This window comes from Acanthopagrus latus, chromosome 23 (genome assembly GCF_904848185.1).
Source record: "Acanthopagrus latus isolate v.2019 chromosome 23, fAcaLat1.1, whole genome shotgun sequence".
Taxonomy (NCBI): Eukaryota; Metazoa; Chordata; class Actinopteri; order Spariformes; family Sparidae; genus Acanthopagrus; species Acanthopagrus latus.
Genome location: NC_051061.1, coordinates 11,648,233 through 11,666,315, shown reverse-complemented (window position 1 = coordinate 11,666,315; position 18,083 = coordinate 11,648,233). Strand labels below are relative to the sequence as shown.

The window sequence follows — 18,083 nt, the reverse complement described above, 5'->3', positions numbered from 1 at the left end:
TGTCATAATCCTCGCTGTTGAGTTCAGTGGAGAGTGTCCAAACGTCTCACATGAGACTCAGATTGTTGTTGGCTAATTGATATCTCCCCAAAGATGGACTCCAAAATGCATCAGTGACCCAATTGAATTGAAAATTGTAATGTCACAGCACAGAGTTGGGTTTTTTTTTCTTTTTTTTTTCTCTCTCTCTCCTTTCTTTATTCACCGGCACACCTCCTCCATTGGTTAGATTTGGTGAGGGTGGGGTCTCACTTAAGAGCCACTGACGTAGCCGTCTTTGGTTTTAACCGAGGCGCAGCCTGTGCAGGGACAGAGAAAAGTGTTTTGAGACAAAGATAAAGAGGCGAAACAGAGGAATGAAGTGGCGAGGGGAGGTTTAAAGTGTCCTGATTTGGTACGCGATGTTGCTGTCGTGCCGTCCTGCGCGCTGCGAGACTGTGTGGAGCGTCTGGAGTGGGCACAACTGGTGTCCGCTCTCATCCACAGCAGCAAACAGTTGGTTCTGAGCATCAGGTGATCGTCTCAGACAGCATTCCCACTTCTCCTTCTTCTTCCTCTTCTTCTTCTTCTTCTGTCTCTGGGTGGACACCTTTTTTTTTTTAAGCAGAGGAGCAGAGAGAGTGGACGCGCCTGAACAAGTATGACCAAAGGATCCGCGCCCTGACGCGCTTCGGTGAGTGCATGTTGGACCGGTGAGAGTGACTTGTGGACTAGTATGAAGCGCCATGGCTTGGTGTGACCGCGGGGTTCAAACGCTGCTGGCCACCGTGGGGGCTTTCGCTGCCTTCAGCCTTATGACCATCGCCATCGGCACGGACTACTGGCTCTATTCGCGGGCGTACATCTGCAACAGCACCAATGCCACCACGGACGAGACCCAATCGCAGCCAAAAACCAAGAAGGGCGACCTCACCCACTCCGGGCTGTGGAGAATCTGTTGTATTGAAGGTAAGCCTTACACGGTGCTCAGCATGCTGATCTGACACACACTGCTCTTTTCTGAAGCAAGTAGTTAAAATGCTCTATTTTGTTTTGAGGAGGAGTCTGTTTTCCCTCAGTGCGCACGGACACTAGGGCGCACTCCTTTTACGCACGGCAAAACGTCTCAGTTGGGAGATGGGGACACAACAAAACACGATGATAAAGGTGGGGAAACGTTCAGAGGTTATAGGTCACGTGGAGAAAGTTGCGGATTTTAACCAGGTGAAGTCGCAGATTTCCGACAGAAAAGCGTCCCGAGCGCTAAACTCGAGCCGTCTGCCAACTGTTACATCGCATTGTTGGAGCGCACGGCCCGCGCAGCAAACACGACTGTTCTAGTCTGCGAGAGACGGCGATGCCAAGCCGGCGCGTCTGAGCCCATTCACTTTTAAGCCGGCCGCTGCCAGGCAATGTGCGCGAGTCTACTTTCATTCATGTCTTCGTTGTATCCGATGCTGTTGCTTGGCAACATCCCTGACATTGCTATGGAAACATGCCCAGTGATTTAAAAATAGATGGCTCAGGGTTCATGTCATGTCCGAGCAAAACAGAGGAACATAATTTTAGTTAAAGGACATGAAGTGAACCTCCCCAAATTCATCTTTTCATCCTTTTAAAAGTGATTTTTTGTTTTTTGGGGGGGGATGTTTGGGGAGGAGGTGCGCTGGCAGTGACGTCAGAGGCAGACAGCCGCTCATTCATTGACCAATCTTCCTTCCGGCCACCCCTTGACTTCTCGCCTCCGCTATCAATGAATGAGTCGATGTTCCTGGATGGATTTGTTCATGTCACAAACGTCTGTCGTCATGATACTGAAATAGATGGAAATAGAAGGAGTAGAAGGAAAGTAAGGAGATAAAACCTCACCTATATTTTGAGAGCACACCAAAACTTACAAGAGGCATCGTGAGCCGCACACAGTACAATCCCACACAGGTTCTACGCTGTCTGAATTTAAAATGTGCACGCCAAGTTGTTTGTTCAGAACTCTATTTCTTTAAAGGGAAACTTTGTAGTTTTGGAGAAGAAATTCAAACTCAAAGAATTTGAATATTTACAATACCAGTGGGGTCATTTCTTTTTTTTTTTCCATAACTGAATAAGCAATAAGCTAGAAAAGGTGGCAGGGTCCGCCATATACTGACAAAGTAAAACAGTATAATGGTCAAAATCAGTCAATGAAGATCTTCAGAATTACATAGTGCACCTTTAACTTTAGTAAACTGCAGAATTAAGAAGGATTTTGGCCATAGCTACAGACAGGCACTTCAGATTTAACAGACACATGAATGCACAGGAGGAGGCATCCTCCCTGAGCGCAGCACATGAAACGTGACACATTTTAATTTCTGGAGCATTACCACAGAAAAACGTGCAGAATGTGTTGTGAGGTGGAAACTTTTTCTTTGGTCACCTTCAACTTCAAGAAAAATTTGCTTAAGGTGTTCATTTATATCATCTTTTGTGTCGATACATTAAGACTTTTTAGATTTAGCAGATGCTTTTATCCAAAGTGACTTACGGCAATTCATACAGTGATGGTGCCGACCACCACATCAGGAGCACTTTGGTGCTCAGTATTTTGCCCAAGGGCACTTCAACATGCAGACCAGGGGAATCGAACCAGTGACCTTCCAATAACAAGACGATGACTCTACCCCTGAGCCACAGCCACCATTTTTATCAATATGAAGCCATTTTATCTCTTTAATAGGATGTTTTGTTCTTCTCCCTAAAAAGCAGCTGGATGTTTTTAAGTTGTCCCCTGAAAATGAAAAAAACAGAAACACCATTTTGCTTGGACACAGGCTGCTTTAATAACCCTTTTGTCTTGGCGTTGGATCATGTGCTTTTTCCATTCTTTGCATTTGACTCAGAAGATTATTTGGCTTCCAACCACATTTGCAAGACTTAATGTCACTGGAGGCCACATACAGCTGTCATCAATGATTAAACTGTCTCCGGGCTCGTCCTGCGGTGATGATGGACGCTTTAGACACATGTGAAGAACATCCCGCTGTGTTGTGACACTTGCAATTTACTGAGAGTCAGGCGTGGCTGGGCACCTGTCTGTGATATGGACAGACTCACAGTCTGCAGTTACGTCCCTCCGAGACCCGGGGAAATGAAAATAAATCACAAAAGCCTGCCATCTATTATGTCGAGCTTTGAAGTAAGTAATGGGAGGTGGATTAATGACGGCGGAGACAAAGGCCGGCTCTGTGCGACGAGGCCTCCTTCCCTTAAAAGCAACAATCTGACAAATAAAAGCCTGGACTATCACATCACTCTCTCCTGCGCTTACAGTTTCACTTCTGCGCCTCTGCTGAAACTACAAGGTGCTGGACAGTGGCTCCGTTGTCATGGAGACTCATAAGTATAGAGAAGACAAAGGAGGAAGTCTCAGCCCCCCTCCTTTCTCTCTCTCTCTCTCTCTCTCTCTCTCTCTCTCTCTCTCTCTCTCTCTCTCACACACACACACACACACACACCCCTCTGGTCATAATGACAAACACGCTGTGTTATTGACGGGGATGACTCTGTGTGTATCACAGCTACTGTGGAGAACATCACCACGTTTGGCTGAACAGACTGCAGCGACAACACATTGCACATTTTCTCCTCAGAAGCCTCCAGTGAGTTTGCTTCAGTGTCTCCAGTCGCTCTGCCCGGCGATTGTTACCTGTGCGGCGTTTCAGGAATACGCCGAATGAGGTCATCCACCGAGACCTTTGCATTTCTCGAGAGTTGTTTCGATTTTTCTCCCCCCCCCCCCCTTCCTTTGTTTGTTTTCTCACATGAATGCCGCGAGGCCAGGGGTAGCACTGAGTGGCGCCTGATTTGCATCAGAATCGGCAGTGCATCAGAGGCTGTCGCTTACGTGCAACCGAGTAAATAATACCAAACCCTGACAATGAGAAGTGACCTAATGAGTAATCCAATCAGCTGGTCCATATTTACAGTAAACATCCCAGCTGGAGGTGGTGTGAGTGGCGAGGCAGCTGGTTTTTTTTTTCCTAAGGGGGGCAGCGAGGAGGGTTTTCATTTAGGGTTGCTTTGTCGCTCCCATCGTGCACTGCAAGTCTGTAATTAAAACGTACCAACTATGAAGCCGTGCAGGGGCACTAATTAGCCAGTGGGCCCTCACTGCCACCTCTGTTACTATGTCCTCCTCTCTGTTTCATGTGCACTCTCTTTTCAACTCTTTATGTGTTTGTCTCTCCGCCGTTCCCAATCATCCTCTTACCTGTTTTATCTTCTGTTGTTCCTCTTTTTGAGTTCACCCTCAGTCACCCCCCTTTATACCCACAAACCCTCAGTCCCATTTTCCTCTAGGATGCATTTCTCCTCTCATTTTAATGAAGTTCCATGCGTCATGCTGTTTGAAAACAGGTAACCCTAAAGGATGAGTCTGAAATGGTGGGAAACTGACTTTCTCGCAGAGAGTAAGGTGAGAAGATTGATGCCGCTTTAATGTTGACATGCCAAGCAGTGGCGGACTCAGGATGTTTGAGGGACCAGCTGTATGCGGCGGGGAACCTGCATGCAGAGAGCTGTGATACATTTATATCCTGGAGGGCCCTTTATTATGTTTTATCCTCTATAGGGGCATCCAACAGGGCACTTTACCAAAGGTAATTGTAGCTGGATTGTAGCTTTGCTTCGACTGGGGGTCAAATCTTACATGGAACATAATATGATAGTATATTTAACTTATTATTTTCTATTTCTTTACAGTTTTCCCTCGCTGTTTGGTTAGGTTAAGGGAGCTGAAATTCGTGGTTGGGTTTAGGAAAACAGGGTTTGGGTTAAAATACATCTCATCGCAACGTTCAACGTGTGTGAGCTTTCTGTGTGTGATGGCCCTGGAGCAACATTAATTGTGGATGGTGATGGAACAACACCAAGACAGGGATTTCAGCTCATTTTCATAGTGCATACACACACAAAACTTGAAATTGGATACGAAAAAAAATGAAACAAAAATGCTGTTTCATCATCTAACAATATCAGGCTTTAATCACACAAAACACAATGCGATATGAAAATTATGTCATAAAATGTATAAGAGAGGACCGATGGGCTGCATTGCAATAGAGCTTTAGTCTCTATACACACTCAAAGCATGAAAATCCCAATCGCATTGAGAGGCCACGATATATGTACATTCTTGTAAGTAAGTGACTACACGAGGCTTAAGATCTCAGTTTTCCTCTAACAATGCGGTAACACAGTCTACCCCAAGCAGGGCTGCGTTTGAAGGAACTGCTGCCTGGTGACAATTTAATTAACCAACTGTCAGTCATATCAACTCCAAATCACTGATGTCTTTGCCAAATTGCTTTTCTTTCATCCTCACTTGGACTGGGGGGGAAAAAAAACAAAAAGAAAAAAACTGGAGGGGTTTGTTTGATTACCCAGAGGCTTTTATATTCTGCTCCGGCATTCCCTGCTCGCTTCCAAACTAACAAATGCATGTGTCTGTGGGAGTGTGTGTGTGTGTGTGGATGTCTGCATTTGATATCGAGGCCCGGCGTCGGTGCTCTATCTGTTTACAGCTTCATGAAACCTAATCATCCCACCTGCTGTACACCTCAGAGCGCTTCTCCCCTGTCAGTGTTCGCGCACTCTCCACCGCAGACCTAAAAAGCCAAGCAGACTCCAGGTCTGCTCTGCGTCTGTTAAGTGAAGCTTTACTGCGAAAACACATCACCTGCTGGAGGCTACGTGGTTCTGCGAAGCGCAATACTGAAGTCGCTTTTGATCGGCCTAATCATCAATCAATTTGCCGAGCTGTTGAAGTGTGAAAATTAGGAGCTTGTGATGCACCTCACTCCTGGAGAGCGACGACTCAATGAGACAGTGCCATTGGTGTATTCCACCGGGGCCGCTCCCTTATTGGCCGAGCAGCGCTAATTCAAAATAATGACAACGTGCATCATCCTGTTGCTAGAGGCATCACAGCTGTGACAGCTGCCTCTGATACACGGTGTGTGTGTGTGTGTGTGTGTATGTGTTTGTATGTTTTGTGTCTGCGTGCATGCGTCCATTTGTGTCTGGCAGTCGTGCACTGTTAAGTGGCGACAGATCTGTGACGGAACAGGCTTTGTTGGTTGCCAAGGAAGTGCTGTCGCTTATTCGGCGAGTTTCAAATTACAATGAAGATGTCAAAAGCAACCTTGGAGATTGTTTATGTAAATGAGCTTATTAAAGACTAACAGGGGTTGCCATGGAGAAGAGGAGGAGAGGCTCAGCACGGGGCTTTGCATCTCCAGTCTAGGCCAGGAAATCCTTTATTTCCTGTGTTATGTGCTGAGGATTATTTCTCAATTTGTCGCAACACGATCACCTTATAACATCCAACAGATTTGTGGATCAAGATCTTTTTTACCAACACTCCGGAGACCAACCATATGTCTGTCCAGTCCAGTATTATGACAGTTTGGGATACGGTGACAAAATGTACGTATAGGACTCATGTACATGGGCACAGATTAGTTTTTGTCACTCCTTCACTTATCAAGAAAAATCGTGATCTTAAAGCTACAATATGCAAAAGAAAATTCACAAGTCAAGCCAAAATGCATTTCTGTGACAGATCTGAAACCAACGTGACTTCACCAAAGTGCTTCACAGCCAAGGACGAAAACAAAATACGGTCATCAAAACAGACAGCAAAAGCTCATGCAGCATTCAAGATGAGATCCCTGAGCAACAAATTAGCTATAATCAGTGACAATTCACAAGGAGAGGCGAAAGTATTGACATATTGTGTGAAGAGAGTGCACTTCACCACATCTTCCCCACCCGAGAGGGCACTTGATCATGTTTTATCTTCTGTAGTGGCATCCAAGAGGGGGAAGAGAACGTGAAGAGTCATGAGTTCTGACATTATAACAAACACATCTAGGATTGTGTCTATCTATTGAAGTCTACTGAAATCTACTGAATCTACTGAAGTGAGCTTGCAAAACCGGCATGCGGTGGTTCCAGAGGTGGGCGCCGACTGATGTCCGAACCTCCCTCAGAACCCCCATCGCCTTCAAACTGTATTCCTTGTCATCAAACTGGATTCCGTTGGTCTCAGAAGCTGCGTTTGGTTACAATCGGGCCGTGTTCACTGAGAGGTTGCTGATCCTGTTTCAGATGCCCTCTTCCCCGGCTCTAGTTCTGGTGCTTATTCTGATGCCACTCCTCCAAACCCTGGAGCCCCAGACTGCATGGCTAACTGAGCTAACAAGCTACAGTCAGCAGCAGTTACTCAGGGTATATGCTGCCGACAGGTGGCCAGTTCTTACATATTGCGCCTTATAGTGTATCATTAAATCAGTCAGTAGCTGCCCGAAGTTCTTTCCTTCATGCTTATGTGCTATTTGTCTCTTATTCTTGTGATCGAAAATGTTCTATGAACATTTTTCCTCTGACAAATTATGAATAAAACAACTTCTAATCAGCCTATAAAAAATGTCAGGCCCACTCATGCCCATATTTGGTTTAAGTCACATATGGAAATTAACCGCAAGTATCTGTCTCTTCAGTCAGTTTCACAGCTTTTACATTGCGCAGCCATCCTCCGACCTTTGTTTCACAATCCACATTTTGCCCTTTAACGCTCTCTCTGCCTTCCCTGGTTCCTTGCTTGCCGATTCCCTTCTCTCCCCCTCCTCCTCCTCTGTCTGAGCTCCTCTTTAATGTGGCCTCCTATCTTTTCCTTTTTCATCCCCATCATTCCTCTGGTGCCTGCGCTGCTGTTGTTTCATTTCCTTGTACCCTCTCCCCCCGTTTAATCTCCTCCGCCCTTCCTCCCATCTAGTCAGTATTCAGACTTTATTTCATTTCTTGAAGGGTCGATCTGACAGCCTGCACGCACACACACACACACACACACACACACACACACACACACACACACACACACACACACACACACAAACTAAACATAGACATTGAGCTGATAACTGTCACTCATAAATCACGCGCCTTGAGGCCTCCGCTTATAATCAGATTCCCAATCAGTTGTGATACTGTCTTTTATTTCTTCCATTCTCTCTCTGTCTCTCTCTGTCTCTCTCTCTCTCACTCACACACACAAACACACACACACACACACACACACACACACACACACACACACACACACACACACACAGGAGACAAGACAGAGGCGTCAGACTGGCTGGGGGAGCAGGGGACTGGACTCGAGTAGAAGATGGAGAATATTGTGCACAAGTCCAAAAAATAGTAAAACAGTAGTGTTCTGTCTGAGCTCACAGTGAAAAGTGTGTTGTTTAGTAGAGACGACACAAACGCTTTTTGAAAAAAAAACAAACAAATGCACATATAAAATCTGCTCAAGCCCCAGATGCTGCAGCATGATCTAGTGTTTACACGGCAATTAACAGCACAGCAAAGGTGTCTGTATTTTTGTAATCTTCACAGTTCTTGATCTAACCATGAGAGCAAGATGTCTTTTTTTTTTTTTCACAAGTCTCATATTGCTGCTTAAAATAGTCCGCAGCCCTTTTTTTTCCCCTTTTTTTTCCCATCAGTGACTAGACACAGAAACTTGTGCTCCATTTCCACTGACTGATTTGACGCTAATTAATTTGATGTCCCTTATTAAGCAGCAGACCTAGTTAACGAAAGCGAGCGTGGCCTTAAAAGCTGCGGCGCAGACGGCGAGGGCTGCTGACCCTTTCGGCACCTGTGATATGCAGTTGACAGGTGTCTGTCTGGCGCAAGGCTTGTGATTGGGAGGCTAAACATTTTAGGTCCGCCCTTATCGCTGCCGCCTGTTAAGCCGTTAGGGATGAAAAAGGAACCTCGGTATTACATTCTGATCAAGTGTGCAGCCGTAATTTCAAGTGGTAAATGTGCCACCGATAGAATAGTCAACTGCATTAAAGTGCTTGACAGGTGTAGCAGCACTGACGGAGGCTTATCGAATGGTCAGTTGCTTTTTCGTTGTTCGTTGCTTAGACAAACACAAATATACAAACATACATATGCTCTTTTGAAAATATGTGAGTGGAGCCGCAGTTCGGCCCACCTTCATTTATCTGTGGGTGCTGTTTGCAGAATAACTTAAGTGTTGCGGCCATTCACAGCCCAAATGGGTGAATGAATAGTCAGAGAGCTCCCAGCATTACCGCCGCCTCGCTCAGCACATCCATTAACCCCACCCCCCCAACCCATTTCTCTCCAGACAAGGTGTTGTTTATACACCGGCTCAATTACAGCTACCGCCTTCTCTCGGTTTTGACCTCTCTCTCTCTTTCTCCTTCTCTCTCTCTCTCTCTCTCTCTCTCTCTCCCTACACTCTGTTCTCTCGTTGCAACTCGCCGCGGCGCTAAAAAGCTTCCAGCTCACGCTCTTTTGTTGTTCGAATAGGCTCCTTGTTCCTCCCGGCACTCAGCCATTCACCTGAGCTGGATTTCGTCACGCGCCACAACCCCTCAAACCCCCCCTGGGGAATTGCAATCTTAATCCCGCCGCCGTATAGCGTATGCGCTGATCCTGGGAGCACGAACCAACCCCCCAATATGCGTGCTCGCCGAGGTGTGAACTTGAGTTTGCAGGATTCAGGGAGCTCCGAACAACAACAACAACAATCGCTGCCTGACCCCGAGTGTTCTTTTAAAAGTCAAGTTCAGAGGTCAAAGTCTCCGCTATAGTCAGAGGTGAAAACTGTCGGGAGGGTAATGATCAATCCTAGAGAATATGTTGCTTCTGGAACCGATGTTGCAATGTTGGTTTACAAAAACAGACAGAAACCTCCTGCTCTCACACTAGATTGCAGACAAATTGTACTTTTTTCACAACGTCACATCAAAGTGCATACATGCGATCAATCCAAGATGCGTGTTTGACGCCCTCATATCTCATTAATAACGGCACTTTCAATAACGTCAGGAAAGCTCTCGTCATAGGTTCAACCACTTATTATAGCGAATGGAACACAGTTATGCTCGGCGCCGATGGCTCCGCTCTTGAGATTCTCCTGGAACTGACCAAAAGAGGGAGTGTGATGCAGAAAACACCCCAGGGTTTATAAGAGCGAGCCCAGAGCAAGACTGTCAATGCAGTTTGTGTTTTTTTTTTTTTTCAGCTTGAGCTCTGGGAGGACTTGTGTGGGAGCAGTTGCGGCTCTCGGCAATGCAAATGAACCAGTTTTCCACCCGGAAGTGACTGTTGTTGTTAGCATGACGTCACAGTGATTTGGCCTGTGAAGTTTCTATTAATAGACATTGAGTCCTTTCTTAGTTTTTTTTTTTTTTAGTTCTCAAAATAACTCTCAAGGCTGCTGTTTTGTCCTCATTTTAGCTCCCCTCCGGTCTGCTTCTTCTCTTCAATTCTTCAATTTGGTTTGTTCGGTCATGTAAACCGTCGCCAGGAGCGCCGGAATTGAAGTGTGTGTGTTCCTCATGCAGACAGGACCGCCTCTTTATGGAGTTCTCTGTCCTGATTGGACTAAAGTGGGAAGGGATACAGTATTGCTGGACACTGAATGGTCAATGCGCCCACGAGGACACACCTGTTTGTTTTGAAATGACAGTGCCCGATGGGGGACGTCCAACACCCGCCCGACTACATCACTCACTCAGTATGACAGGAACGTTTAGGGAGCCACTTTGCTGTGTCCCAGCCAAAAATAACCAGCAGTAACCCGAGAAGTGACTTCCCACTCCTCCCTCTTTTATCAGAGAGGGGAGGACAAGTGCGTCTTACTCCAGTGGACACGATTTAACGGGTCACTCGGTTGGGAGCGACTGCAGCTCCGCCTGCAGCACCCACGCATCCTTCAGCCCGCTGAAACCAACAGGTGTTTGATGGATTCACACCAACAGCCTAGACCACAAGCGTCACATAAATCCAGTTTAACCTCACGCATATATTCTCGATCCCATCTGTCGGCTGGTCGGTCCTCATGTTCTAAACACCATGTGTATCCTTCTGATTGTCCTGCAGGCATCAATCAGGGCAGCTGTTACAGAATCAACCATTTCCCTGATGACAACGATTACGACACGGACAGCTCTGAATACCTGCTGCGTAAGTGCTGCCCATTCATTCTCTCTGTCCCGCATTGTTAAAATCATCAGCCCTGTTGCAGGAAGTCCACGGACCTTTAATGCTGTCTTAATGCTGACAGGAACAGAGACTCATGCAATGCAGTATACTGTACAATTAAAGGTAACCTTGCCAAACCCAAGTACAAGATGCTGCATATTTGTCCGAAAGCATTAACCGATCTTTTTTGTTCTTCAAGGTTTTCAATTGACTTAATGTTCATGCGTGCTAATCAATTAGCTCCAAAGCCACAAGCTCACAGCAAGAGGAACTTCTGTGGGGAAGAGTGTTTGTTGGCTGTGTGGGGACATAATATCCTTGTGAAAAAAAGAAATCCTTGATGGTCCTTTTTCATCAAAGGTTTTTTTCTATGAAAAATGGTTAAAAAATGAAAATGGCAAAGGCCTTCACTTAGTTTTGCATTAGTCTGATATAAAAAAGAGATAATCAAATATCAAAAGAGCTTAATTTACTGCACAGCCAATTCAGCATTTGCCTAATATGCAGAGAAGAACAGAGGAGACTTATCAGACTTTGGACAAAGTCCAAATGCAGTACATTAGCCAAGAGGGCTTATTCAACTCTACAGTTGAATAAGCTCATCCATCCTTGGACACTTGTAAAATGGCACAGTGATTCATTTCTGGGGAGGTGATAGTCGGTGAGGGCTCTTGTTCCATCCCACAGCTGATTAGCAAAGCTTTGTCACAACAAGGCCCCAACGTATAAAAGGTAATGGAGTTTTCAAAAATGGATGATAAGAGGTGAGGGGCTGGATAAATGAGGGTTCAGCGGGGTAATGAAAATTCAAATTATTTAATAAAGTCCATTTTTCTTTAACAGAAACGGTTGTTCAATGAATTTCCAGATCTCACACGCATGTGCCTGTTATTGGTCTATTTATGGTTGTATTTTGGTATCTATAAAACTGATTAAAATGAATCCCAGTACAACCATTTTTCGGTGATTAAATGATCTCCTTGCCGTGTCCTCTTGCCTACATCCCTGCAGGTATAGTTCGGGCCTCCAGTGTGTTCCCCATCCTCAGCACTTGCCTGCTGATGCTCGGCGGGCTGTGTGTCGGCGTCGGCCGAGTCTACAACAAGACAAACAACGTCCTCCTCAGTGCAGGCATTCTCTTCGTAGCCGCAGGTGAGCAGCAGGATTGCGCTGTCAGCCGTGCTCCCAATGGTCATGGTTGGTTCTTCATCATGTCTCCTCAAGGATTCGTCGACGTCTTCTGACTCCTTCTTGACTCTGTTGTCTTTTGCTTCTCGCCCGCCAGGTCTGAGCAACATCATCGGCATCATCGTCTACATCTCGAGCAACGCGGGAGACCCCAATGATAAGCGCGACGATGACAAGAAGTACACCTACTCCTACGGCTGGTCATTCTACTTCGGTGCCCTCTCATTCATTGTGGCCGAAACCGTGGCCGTCCTCGCCATCAACATCTACATTGAGAGAAACAAGGAAGTCCGCTGGAGGGCGCGGCGCGAGTTCATCCGCTCGCTCTCCTCCTCCTCCCCGTACTCAAGGATACCGAGCTTCCGCTACCGCCGACGGACGTCGCACGCCAGCTCTCACTCTACAGAGGCGTCACGGGAGAACTCGCCGGTGGTTGGTTTGAAAGGAGTGCAATCTTCCAGCGGGGCCCTGGATGAGCTGTCCATGTATGCCCTGGCGAGGGACAGCGTGACAGAGAATACGTACAGCCCCGAACATGAGGCGGCCGCTGAGTTCCTCCAGGTCCATAACTGTTTCCCCAATGATTTAAAGGACGGGGTGAATCGCAGGACCACACCGGTGTGAGGGGCATATCGCTGGGGCTCGGAGTTCACCTGGAAGTGGATGTGGGCGAATCTGTTGGGCTTGTGGTAGCCATCATCACAAGAGACAGTCCTTTCTGAAAAGACTGGAGCAAAAGAGGGGGGGGACAGAAGACGAGCCAGTTAGTCATCACCTGCTTGTAGAGATCATCGAAGCAGAATAGAGTTACATTGTCTATGCTGTAGCCGATGCAACATTAGTGTTAATTTTCAGCTGTCGAAATGCTTAAAGGAGCAGCGCGTGGATCACATCCCCTGTTTGTGTAACGATCACTGAACATTTTGGATGAAGGGAGGGTGGAGCGTTGAGATGTGCTAATCAGCAGTGTTCTGCCTGTAAAGTATGTAAAACAAGGTGCTAAATGAAATGTACTCTTCAACTTGAAAGTGTTCCATTTGTGCGTGCAGTTGCTATAAAGCGTAGGCCTCTGTCCGAAAGTTTGTATCGTGCCCTCATAACCAGTCGGGTCTTGCCTTATACTCTAATCAAAGGTGTGAAAGAGACAGCCGGGGCTCTGTCTCTCAACCGTCCTTTAAAACAATGTATGGCCTTTTAGACAAACTATAAATATTTTTAATGCATCATTTTTCACAACAGTGTGGTTTGGGAGTCGGTGTCCTAGCGAATGACTGACTTGCTGAGCGGAAATGCGTTCAATGTTTAGTATTTTCGGGAGATTGTTCGAGTCAATCATCCAACATAAAAAGGTTTTGTCTCCCTCGCTGTCTCTTCCTTAATCCTATTCTTCTCTGACATTTGTCGGTGGAACAAAATGTCCGACACTTCTGTTGAATGGCCCCTTTTTGTTCACTTCCATATCAGTCCGCCGTCCTTCCATCACGCCCCCCACCCCCACCCCCCCATGGATGTGACATTATGTATGTGCCTGTCACGAGAGAAGAGCTGCTGACAAAAAAAGGGGGTGCCCAGAACTGTGAAAACGGCACGGGTCAGGACTTCCTTTGGCTCTGAATGAAGCCTTGGGATCCACAGAGCTTAATGGATAACGATCAGAGCCAGGCGGAGAATGTTTGTCTGTCTGTCACACCCCTTGCGAGTCCATCTGGTCGTCTTTTTTTGAAAAGAGGACCCGGCCAGGAGCAGAGGGAGCCACGTGTGGCGGCATCCCTGAGGGATTGGGCTTTAATAACCGGACGCGCACCCGTGTGTGTGTGTGTGTGTGTGTGTGTGTGTGTGTGTGTGTGTGTGTGTGTGTGAGAGTGAGTGTGTGTGCGCTTTCGCACGTACGTCCATCACTGCTCTTTCTTTTAGTTCTCTCAGGAAAAAAACTGTGTTGTTATGGCAGGTTGAAAACTTTGAGGTCCTCTCCAGACTTCGTGGTCAGCCCAGTCTCTTCAGTGTGAATACTGATTACACGACTTTAAAATTTTAGATGCATGCAGTGAATACGCCAAAGCCCAGTTTTGCATCAGGATCGTGATTCGGGTAAAACAATGCAAACTTCCCTTCCGGAAGTCATAGATGAAGACAGGCGACCAATTGAAAAGCACCATTACCTTGATGGAATTTCAGATTTCTCTCAATTTGAGCTTCAGCTCTGTGGAAAATAGGGACACCAAAACTGTCAGGTGAGATAATATAAACAGCTGTCCAAGTCAAGTTGAGGATTGGTTTGACTGATAGGTCCAGCAAAAGTAGATCGCTGGGAGACTGGTGTTTGTGTCCCAGTGAAACCTGAAGTCTTTGCTGACCTGTTTTAATTGAGAGAATGTAACTTCCATCACTTAGAATATGTTATTGATAACATTCAGCCACTAAATGATCCATTCCCTCGCCTCCCTACCATTTGCATTCATGCCAAATCACAGCTGTCGCTCGAACCATCTGCCCCTCAAGTGGTTGCCAGTTTGTTGCAATGCCTTATGTTGCTAACGTGAGGCGGTACAGTATGCACGGCACATCCTGTTGACGAAACACAGATACCACATGATACCAGTGGTGTTATACTATTGGTTTCCTTTAGATTTTTGTTTCCATGTTCACCTGCATACAAAATCGAACTTTGGTGGATGCACTCAAAGCAGTTTGAAAGCTTAAAGTCGTGTTGGTTGTACACAGGTTGATTGGGTTGCTGTGGCAGTGGCGGGAAATGGACCAGTGATAAATAAAAACCTGGCAAGAATGATTTAAGTAAAAAAAAAGAATAAAATACCATTAATGTATTTAGTAAATGTTGTGAGTATTTACTTGAGCTTGCTCCAGGAATCAGCTGGAGTTAGGGTTTTGTTCAGTCTGAGGGCTATTCAGTTGGTTCCGATTCAGTAGGTGAGCTCGCTCAACCTCACAGGAGCATTTGATTGTATTTAATGTGTTTGATATGCCATTAGAGATACCACTGCGTATACAAGGCTGAGCTCATGTAAAAGAAAGCCATCAGTGTTGATCTTTTATATTACAGTTTTGGGGAAAAAGTAAAATGTGTTTGTTTGTAATGTAAAAGCTGTTAAGTTGTATATAAAAGTACAATAAAAAATACAAAAGAGAGGAGGAAAAAAAAACACTTAATGTGCAAAGACATGAAGACAGGGTTCAACAGTGTCAATGATAATGACTTGATGCAGTTTGGTATTGGTCATACTATTAAATCTACCATTTTATGTTCAGGTAAACACACGCTGGTTTTGTTGTTATCAGTCAAAAACAATTAATCTACTGAATATTCTGTTTGTAATGTGAAGTACAGTAAGTTAATTTAGGAGATTAAAAAAATAGATTTTCTATTCCATGTGTATGCGGCAGCTGTACTTTACTGTATGTGCTTAAATTGATTTTTTGGCTTACTGTTGTGAATTAAGCACATTCTCCAGTTTTTTGAAGAAGCAAACGTCTACAAACATTCAAGTACGGATGCCCAGAATGGAGCGGAGAAGTTGGAGTTGTATAATGAAAAAAAAAAAAAAAAAAAATCACGGAAAAGAAATTGAGGTGTCAAGAAAATAATATTCAATATGTGAAAAAGATCAAACCAACTGGAAAAACATCACTATTACCTGCACATACCCTTATTTTTTGAGTGCCTTTTTTAATTTATACACTGTATTTTCTGCTTCCTATCTAAGTCGGAATTTACTTCAATTGTTCCTCCTCATCATCACATTTTATTTACAACCAAAATCATACTGTTATAGATGAATAAACTAAATCAGGGTTATACTGTTGTGCTTCAGTGGTGATTTCTTTTAACAAGACTTACAGTCATGCTAGCAGCTACGGAAGTGTTCAACGTGCAATCACTCTCATAAGGACGATGTTGAAAAGGTGATGTTTAGCAGGTTCACTGTTGGTCATGTTCAGCATTTTAGCTCAGTGTGTTTGAATGATAACTTTTACCAATTAGCGCTAAACATGAAGTACGGCTGAGGTTGATGGGAATGGAATGGAAAAATACTGTACAAATTAAACATTTTAGAAGGTGGTGGCAACAAATCAAAAGAGATTTCCAATGCTATATGTGCACCAAATTTCATGGCCATCTATACTGTAGTTGTTGAGACATTTCACTGATTTCAAAATCTGAAAATTCATCCTCTGAGGACCATGAATTTCCTTAATGGTAAACAGAAATGTTAACTGACATCACAATTACTAAAAATCCACACACCTGGCAACGCAGGTTATTAGGGAATCCTACCAACTATGTACAAGCAATACATGTACACATGATGTATATGATTTGTGCAAAATAACTGCACCATACATTCATCTCAATGTAGCTTGATTTCCTTTGAATGCAGCGCTTCATTCACATTTCTTTGGCTGACCTTCTCCAAGTCCTGAATGCCTCTTCAGCTCACCTGCACAAGACTGAATCACTGTCATCTCAGAGTGAGCCATGAGCTGCTTCATCCTCGGAGACTCCTATTGTAAGAGAAAAATAAATCAGCCGGCGTCGTGCTGATAGCAGCGCTCTTTGATCAAAATGTTATAAAGCCGTCACTCTCGCTCAGAGAGATGCCACCTGATCTTACCAGGTTATTGTTTTTGTTTTTTTTTAAATCCAGCTGATTCATCAGTGAACGGAGTGAACCACTCTTTTTCTGAATGTGTGTGAATCATATTACTGTCGGGATTGAACAAAAGAACGGATGGTTGGCAGCTGAATGGAGCCGGTCAGCGTATATTCAACTTCTCAATGCAGGATAAAGGCTTCTCCATATCACAGTCTTAACTATTGTCCACCATTCTTTTTAAAGGGGTAATACATGAACCTGCAAGAAAAATAGGGATGTACTGATCAGTATCGCTCTTTTGGTTCTGAACTCTTTCTGTAATAACAAAAATAAAATCACAGATATGTCGTAATACCCGCATTCCCTAAAAGGACGAAGCTGTTCAAAAACCTGGGAGCAGCTGGAGAAACTGTTTTCTCTGCTCATTTCATTCAACCACCATAACTGGAATTTAGAGAAGAATCAGCGCAGTATTGGGCTACATAAAGCACAAATTACTTTCAAAAAGAACATTAAAAACAAACAGTAGCGGGTGGCAATCGACGGTCGCGGCAGCTAATCTGCTAAATTTGGCGTTTAGTCCGCCAACATCAGTGTTTGTTATGTTGTTGTTGTCACCGCTTGCTCATGGTAATGTTTCCCTGTAAATACACAATTCACATTTTTTTGGTTCCAATCTATGTTTTAGGACGTACTTCTAAAAAAAAGAAAAAAAAAATGGGTAAGTTGGTAAGCAATTATGAAAGCATCCAGTGGCTGAGTTTTGACTAATCCTAATAAAAAAAAGTGTCCAGCTACCATCAATCGAGACACTGAACAAAGTCCAGATTTCTCCAGTGACAACTTACCCAACTAGCTCATTACTGACATGAAGACATGAAGATTGAGTAAATCGACACCACATTGAAAGTATCGGTGTCCACAGTGGGTTCAGCCCCTTTGGATGCAGGTGTGCTTACGTTAGCCAGGTGTTTCCTTAGCAGTGTTGCCCTGGCCAGCGATTAAATAACATTTCCTTGGTAGCCTCAAATACAGAGTATGGCACGCAGAATTTCTCCTACGTTGCCTTATCCTGCCAGATGTGTAATCATGCTGATGAGATTTCATTTTGAGAAAAAGAGGAATGTTTATGCAGCTGTTTATCTAACTGGGGAAATCATCTTTTGACAGTAATGTCTGATGTTGCCGTACAACAGCTACATCAGCCCCTCGTAATTTCCACCTAATTTA

The 18,083-nt window shown here is 44.8% G+C and overlaps 1 protein-coding gene across 1 annotated transcript; it reads left to right on the top strand.

The window, feature by feature from the left end:
- Positions 1 to 263: 263 nt before the first annotated feature.
- LOC119013274 (voltage-dependent calcium channel gamma-4 subunit-like) lies at positions 264 to 15,809 on the top strand. Its single transcript, XM_037087630.1, has 4 exons — positions 264 to 948; positions 10,951 to 11,034; positions 12,064 to 12,204; positions 12,338 to 15,809. Exons 1-4 carry the CDS (start codon positions 726 to 728, stop codon positions 12,862 to 12,864), a joined length of 975 nt encoding a protein of 324 aa, XP_036943525.1. The 5' UTR covers positions 264 to 725; the 3' UTR covers positions 12,865 to 15,809.
- Positions 15,810 to 18,083: the final 2,274 nt, after the last annotated feature.